General features: G+C 45.1%; 1 protein-coding gene across 1 annotated transcript in view; it reads left to right on the top strand.

The window, feature by feature from the left end:
• Positions 1-7,876, top strand: part of TMEM86A (transmembrane protein 86A) — a 31,760-nt gene that overhangs the window by 23,065 nt on the left and 819 nt on the right. The window contains exon 3 of the mRNA XM_068944878.1: positions 2-7,160. Within this exon, the coding sequence (XP_068800979.1) occupies positions 2-429 (428 nt within the window). The 3' untranslated portion in view covers positions 430-7,160. The remainder of the gene's footprint in view (position 1; positions 7,161-7,876) is intronic.

The following is a 7,876-nucleotide window of genomic DNA, read 5'->3' as shown; positions in this document are numbered from 1 at the left end:
GGTCTGCTGATGTTCGCCATCACACACATCCTGTACTCCTCAGCCTTCGGCATGAAGCCTTTGGACCTGAAAGCTGGCCTGTTGATGGGCCTTGTTTCCAGTTCCTGTTATGCCTTCCTGTACTCCTACCTCTCGGGCCCATTCACCTACTTGGTGGCAGTCTACATCGCCTTGATTGGCTTCATGGGCTGGCGAGCTGTCGCTGGCATGCAGCTCTGCAACGACCTCTGGACGTGGACCAAGCTCTCGGCCTGCATCGGCGCGATGCTTTTCATGGTGTCGGACCTGACCATTGCAGTTAACAAGTTCTGCTTTCCAGTGCCCTACTCACGCGTCATCATCATGGCTACTTACTATGCAGCCCAAATGCTTATTGCACTGTCGGCTGTAGAGAGCAGAAATGAAGAGGACTTTAGAAAGAGGAACTAGGTGGAGTGCCAATAGCTTGTGGACAGTGTGGGTTATATCTCAGGTGCTGTAGCTGCATTCACCCCTGAGAGAGATCTCCATTTCTCTAGGCACACTGGTGATGCTGATTTTGCTTCTTTGAAGCGTTACCTTTGGGGCTTTTTTCCAGTGGCTTTCTCTGACTACTGCTTACTTCAGTGTGGAGTCCACATCAGAAAGCTTAGACTGTCCCTGCAGTAGCTACTCATTCAACTTTTCCTCTTTGGAAGTGCTGTACTACTGCATTGTATTTGTTAGTCCTGAAACTGATGCTGAATGTCTGGGAAGAGGGAGGATGACGGAAAGGAGGTTTGGCAGTGCACTGTGCTAGGAGACTTGCTTTCAATAGGGGGCAGACAGGCCCACCTCTCTGCTAAAGTCATAGGTAAAAATTAATTTTGCTGGTATTTTAACTAGTCTCTCTTTTAGTGCATTGCAAACTCAGTACGTAAACTGGAGCTATCAGAGCCTCTGCTGAAAGGAAGCCTAGAAGCAGAGTAAAAACAGCGCATTCAGATGAAGGTTGAGCTTTGGAGACAATGGCAGCATGTGGGCCAGCCCCCAGCAAAACCGGAATGAAAGCAAAACACCAAGCAGAGAGGAGCACATAGCAAGAGGTGTGCTGCGATGCAATGCTGTGTGCTTTGATCACAGCTGATCACTGCTCCAGAGCAGGTCTGTTGTGTCTCAGTGCTAATGTGTGGCAGAACTAGGAACTTCAGGGAAATCTATGTAGCCAGGCCAGCGTGTTCTCCCTCTGCCACGTGTGCGCAGTTACATGGTGTCAGCAGCCACCAGTGACAGCTGAGATGTAACGGGAACACGAAGAACTGTGATTTTTACAGCAGGACTTTGAGGATCTGTCTTACTAAGTGTCTCCTTAATATGGCAGATAGGAATCTAACCTTTATGCCTTTCTTCCTCATGATTTTAATGAATAATACTCCATTTACTCGTTAAGCTTTTACAGTACTGCTGCTTGCAGTATTGCTCCCAGATCTCCCTGCAAGCACTTTCCTTGTCTGATGGTGGTTATTCAAAGCCCTCATTTTGGTTGTAGATGGTTGTTGCCTTTTGCCAACTAGTGGCACATGATCAGCTTTGCACCACTTGCTTTTTTTTTTTTTTCAGCAGAGCTTCACAAGAAGCACTGTCCTGTGTGCTCCAAGCGCGTGCTGCTTCCTTCTTGTACTGATATGAAGGCAGCAAGAATGTTGGAGCCATCAAGGTTGGGAAAGCCTATATAAAACTGATCCAAATTCTTTGTTCAGTTTGTCCATCTGCTGAAGCAAGATTACTTCTGACTTCAAACTCTCTTAAAAAGATACGGAAAGAGGTCACTCTGCTGATTAAACCAGGTTCATTTGTGATCATATTTTTTCCTCTGATTTGGGATACCTTACAGCGAGCTCTATTTCTGTTTCAAACTATCTATCTTGAATGTGTTCTTTCTTTCAGTCCATCCCAGGGCCATTTCTGTGGACTGAGATGCTCCCCTACTGGCTTGTTTCTAAGGCGCAACTAGTGCATGAGGTGTGCAAAAGCAGTTTGATGAGGGTTCTTGCACCTTTTCAAACCAAAACAACTAAAACAGACTGCATGACTCAAATCCGCGCGGGCTCCAATAACCCGTTCAGTACACTCACACGGGCAGAACAAACAGGAGGAGCAACCCTCCAAAGTGTCCTCATAGGCTGCAAATCACTGCTGTCTCCATAGCTAGCATGCCTGAACCATTCCAGTCAAAAGCCTGGCACTGAATCCCTGGAACAGTTGTCGGAGCAGGAATTCCTCTATGTGAGGTAGTATGGCAGGGTCAGGGGGTAGTTAAGGGAAGGTTACTAAACCTACTAGGTTTTCCATCAGTGCTGAGAGGTGCTAAGTGGGTTTCATGCACCTCCCCAGCCTTGCACGGTGGGATTCAGGGTGGAATAGCCATTCCCTACCCAGGACTCTTATGCATTAGTTCAAATACAGTCAGTATTACAAAAAATCTAGGTTAACTGTCCTGACCCTGTGGCATCCTCTGCTGCTTTTCAGACAGAGATCAGAAGGTCAGCTGCATTACTGAGAGGGAAAGCATTGTAAATAGCACAGGTCCATGTAATCTCTTCCTTTAATGTTGTTGTGTAATATTGTCAGTATGCATTCACTGCAGCACCAGGGACTGCCTGGAGTAACCTGCTAAGGGAATTTAGAGCCATACAACATTTTCATTCATCAGTATCATTATTTCCTGGCCGCAGCGTGAACCCTGCATTGTAGCTCTCTGTGGAGGTCACCTGCTGCTACTCAGCTTGACAGTTTGCAAATCTCTTCCTGCAACAGACTGACCCAGCTAAGAGGAAACTGAGCATTTGGGGTGAGCGCCACCATGCTCCCAGGGCATAAGCAAACAGCACGTTTCAGTCTGATTTACATCTCTCTGTCATGGGTCATTCCAGCACACTGAACCCTTGCTTGTCAGTTTTCCAGAGGAACCCCCTGGCTCTCCTTTGCTTTGAAGAAGATGGGTATGTGTTAAAAAGTAACCTATTTAAAAGTTAGAATGCCAGTCTGAGCCATTAGCTTTCTCTTCCCTAGAAATTAGAAGTCATCCATTTTCTGACGGTGTCTCAGTTGCTCTTCTGCAGTCTTTTTCATCTTGGCTTCCTTTGCTATCCTGCTCTACTGTCAGCCACTGTATACTTCAGGGAAAGCTCTTCTAAATGTTAATAGGAAACCTGCCCTCTTGATGAAAAGATTCTCCACTCATCGTCAGAGGTGCTCTTTGTGGCAGCTGAGGTCTCTGGGTGGATCTAGCTAGAGCGTGCTCCTGCCCGTGACTGCGAAGCACAGCCCTCTGCATAGGAAGTCAAAAAGAGTCCTGGGTTGTTTGGAGGTTCACCAGCTAAGGCTCTTAATCGCCAATCTCTCTCTCCTACTCTGCAGTTCCTCTTTTAATCCACATTACTTGAATGAAACCATTTTCCTGGAGGCTGTCTTTCCTGCTAGGGAGAGGCCAGCTGCTGTGGACACTGACTTGACACAATTCTGATTTTCATAAACCTTGAGAAACACTGAGTGGTTGCTGACAGTCTGTTAAACATCTTTGGGCGGGGGGGGGTGCATGTGTGAAAACACTTCCCTTTTCCACTGGTGAGGGCAGTCTTCAGTTCGAAAGGGAGTAAACAAAAAATGGGGACCGCATGATTGTGGCATTGCCAGGCCTTTCTGGACCTTCCCATTGCCCATTTATGCACTGTCAAACTGAGAAGTTTGTTCTGTTCTTCCCCTCTTCCTTTCAAGGACCCAGTCTTTGAGGCGCACTTGCTCTTTGGCCCAGGGACTTTAGATAGAGGGGACAAAACACCCCCCGTATGTGCTGTGTGCCTGGTCCCAGCAGTATTAGCTCCTTCACTTGCTAAGTACAGAGGCTTTCTTTTTACTATACTGTACTCAAAAGCCCCTCTGAAATTCCCATCTACAGTTATTTGAGGTTATGATGCAGTGCAATTACTTCTGTTCTCTTTCATTACCATAGTTAGCACCCTTTGGCTTCTTATTTGGAAATGCAAAAGTTGTGGCTAATGTATGTCAGCCATATACCTCTCTCTGTAGATAGATCCTCCTTGTCTTTGCTCACACAAAACTCCCCATGAACTCAAAGAAGCAATGCTTATCACAGCCCATTTTTAATGATAGTAATGCTACCGGGCTGTGCCAGATATATTAATGTCAGTAGTGTGAAGCTGGTGAAGAAATGGCAGGGTGAGAAGCCAGAGGATTTTGAACAACTGTATTCCCACCTTGGCACAAAAGCTGTGCTAGTGCTTAATACCTGGCTTCTTACCCTTCCATACTGAGGCAACTGTAAGACCTGATTGATTTAAGATTAACTCTAATGTGGCTTTGAATGAGATTGCTGAAAATGCCATGCTGCCAGCAGTGGAAATACACACACACACACACACACACACACACACACACACACACAAAATTCCCAGGACAAAATTTCAAGGATTTTTAGTCTTTCTTCTAAATTTTCTTGCTCCATAGTTTGTCACTGAGACCTGTATGTTTTCAGCTTGTTTTCATGGTAATTTTGGGGGTTGTAATTTTGGGGGTTGTTCTGGAAGAAACAGATCATAGCAAAGAGCAACTGTAAAACTCAGTGGCAGGTGCCTCTTTCTCTTTGCTGGGTTTCTGGATGCAGACAAGGCTGTCTTAAGCAGAGGCAGCGTAACTGTGATCTCCAAACGGGCTGGGAAATTGCCGGCTTCCCGTGACAAAAGTCCTCCCAAGTACTTCTCCTGCCTTTTGTCCATGCATACTCCTTTTGTGGCCTTGTGTGTGTCACTTAAATTTTCCGCGGCCAGTTCCTCATCTGTTGTAAATGGGCATCAGTGTACGCAAATCAGAGCTATGCCAGGTTGCAACAGCAGGGGACCAGGCCCTCTATGTCTTATCTCATCCCATTTCTAAAATGGGGATATTAACACATACCTACCTCACAAGGATGCTGTGAGGATTAATGCTCATACAGCACTTTGAAAATGTAAAGTGCTATATAAGTCCCAAGTATTATTGTCATATTGTGTTAAAAATGCTTCTAGGGAGTTGCAGGACTTCTCTTAAAAGCCTGGAATATGTGACTGCCTTTTTCATTTATACCAGATGGAAAGCAAATGCAAAATATTTATTCTTAATGTCTAACAGGATGGGCTTGGTCACATTTGAACTTGGAGGAGCGTTTCGCTTGAAAGTCTGAACTCTAATCTCAGTTTTGCAAATAGTTTTTAGTTCTTCTAAAAGTCTCAACCAAATCCTTAAGATATGAACTTTGCATCCAAATTTTGCAGTCAGGTCTCATCCCTGACTGTTAGCAAGAATAAATCTAATCCAGCCAAAATGCAGTGCTCTCAGTCATGACTGTTGAAAAAACTGGAACAGAAAATGAAGTTATTCTGTTTGACCTTCATTTTGCAGAAGGTCAGCTCAGGTTCATGGGGCATCTTACAAAGGGATGTTTAATTTCTGTGCTTGTAAATTTCACTGGCTTTAAAACCAGCCGAGAGGGAAGGCCTTGACGGAATCAGTAAGGTCAGCACGTCCTTCTTGGGATTATTTCCTTTTCACCTGCATGGCTCTGTAGAGAAGGAAGTGCTTGTACCATCAGTCCTATGGCCCAGGACTTTGTAGATTATAAATACAGCTCTAAACCATGTTCTCAGCTAGTACAAAAATGCCCCAGTTCACTGATTTCAAATCTGGTTCCGCATCTAGAAAGTACTTGATTCTGGTAGCGCTAGCTGCTCTACAAACACAAATGAAGGCAAGCAATGACACACCAAGGAACGCGAGTTGTGTACATATGAAACGGACCATAATTTCGAAGCAGCTGCAGTAAAATCTTATCTTAATATGAACTCCGAAGCAAATACAATGCAAATTTTTGTTGTTTCTTTAAAATGTTTGATGGGTTTTAGTTTTCTTAGTTTGGAGGAACTTTTCTCAATGTTATTTTATTTTTGCTCTTACTGTAAGAAATAAAAATGTACAGCTCTAGATAGACTATAACTTGTAAAAAGGTGGCCAGTTGGCAAGAATGCCCAAACTTCTGTGGCTTGTATTGTTTCTGTGGTGACACTATGCTGCTGTAGGATGAGCTACTGGAGTGGTGCGATGATGGTACAACAGTGAGGCTGAAGCACAAGGCCCACTGCAGACCCTTACAGCCAGTCCTATACAAGAGGGATGCAGGGGCCGAGCCACTGAGACAGCAGCGGGAGCACAACTGGGCCACTTTGGATTGGTAAAAAGAGAGAGAAGCATCGTCAGGAAATAAACTCTTTTCTGACAGTTCAAAGGCAAAAGACCAAATCTAGCCCGCTGGGTCAGACCTAGACCTTGCTCTTGCAGATTGCTGCTAGGACCAGGACCTACATTCACCAGGGGAGGCTTGCTCTAGGCCTACAGCGCTAGCAGGGTCAGGCCAGCAGAGCCTGGCCCTTAGCTAAAAAAAAAAAAAAAATCCAACAACCCCAACCAAACAAAAAAGCAAAGCAAAGAGCAAATGCCATTGGGTGAACAGTAGTTCTGCCTGGCTAAGTCTGTCCTGGCTGGTCTGTCCTGAACACTAATCTCCATGTCTTGTACTCAGTCCGAGCCTCTCATTCCATCCCTTCGCCCACGTGCTCCAGGCAGAGTGCAATGAAAGATGTGCCTGAAGCAGCTGTTCTCCCTTGGAGAGTCAGCATTTTGCCATGTCTGAAAGTTTCTAGCACTCACTTCTTTTACTATGATTGTAAAGGTCACCACATACAGTACGGCCACTTGATCTGGGATCTTTTCTTAACACATTTTTATGCTGATTTTCCTATTTTAATTCTTTGTTCAGAATGTATTTTTTTCCCTCATTTCTTATGTGTGTAACAACAATTAAAAATATTAATTTACTGGGTATTTTTACTGTGCAGATACAATGTCTCTTTGCTTATTTTCTGTTTCTGTGACAGTTTCAACATGGAGCATGCAGCCAACTGAACCTCTGTACATGGCCAGTTTTGTGCCACTGTTGAGACAGTCAGTGGCATGGCTCTACCGCTGGAGTTAGCCAGCGCACCACTGATGCAGAACGCCACTTTCTTAGCCTGCTACGGTATTCATGTCTGGGAAACCTCAAAACACAGCCAAATGCACCCCACACAAGACATCCAGCACTAACTGACCAGGTACCCACTGCACAGATGGCACCTGGCTCATTTTACAACACACCCTGGGTGCCCGGGGATTGCTCTGGGAGGGCTGCAGAGCTCTGAAACGCTCACCCCTCACTGCTATAGCCAGTCCCATGAATCAATGGCCGTTTGTCCACTCTTCCAGGAAGATGGCAGCTTGCTTCAAACAATTGCTCTGAAAAGGCTGCTTGCTACCCAGAAACCCCAGACAAACGGCCAAATTCCTCTCTGCCCTTCCCCCCAGCAAAATTTCCAGGGGGAAAAAGAGAGGGAGCATTGACATTTTTCTCTGATGCAAGATTCTTCAGCTCTGTTTGATACAGTGGCACAGCTATTTGGTTTCATTAATCCTGAACCAGGCCATCTGTCACCAGTGGAACAGGTTTCAAGGATTTATTGCATAGAAGTTCAGAGTGTGTAAGAGTCCCCAGTTCATTAAATGGATCTGCTCACAAGCTTAGCAGAGATTCCTCCTTAGTCCCCTTCCCAAGTAAAGCAGTTCCTGATGTGAAAATGAAGCAGTATCAAGCAGGAATACTACCAAACTGTTTTCAAAGAGATCACAACAGGGAAAAGCAGGTGTTTCTTTCCCACTTCTCTAATTTTTTCTTTAACAATGTATTTCAATACCTTAGAGGTCTACTGGGAGGAGTATCCCATTTCCTCGCTCCTCCTTCCTACTTCTAAATGGAACAAAGGTGCCAAAATAA

Source organism: Struthio camelus, chromosome 5 (genome assembly GCF_040807025.1).
Source record: "Struthio camelus isolate bStrCam1 chromosome 5, bStrCam1.hap1, whole genome shotgun sequence".
In the NCBI taxonomy this organism is placed as follows: Eukaryota; Metazoa; Chordata; class Aves; order Struthioniformes; family Struthionidae; genus Struthio; species Struthio camelus.
The sequence above is the reverse complement of the archived record's forward strand: the minus strand, read 5'-3'. Positions and strand labels throughout refer to the sequence as shown.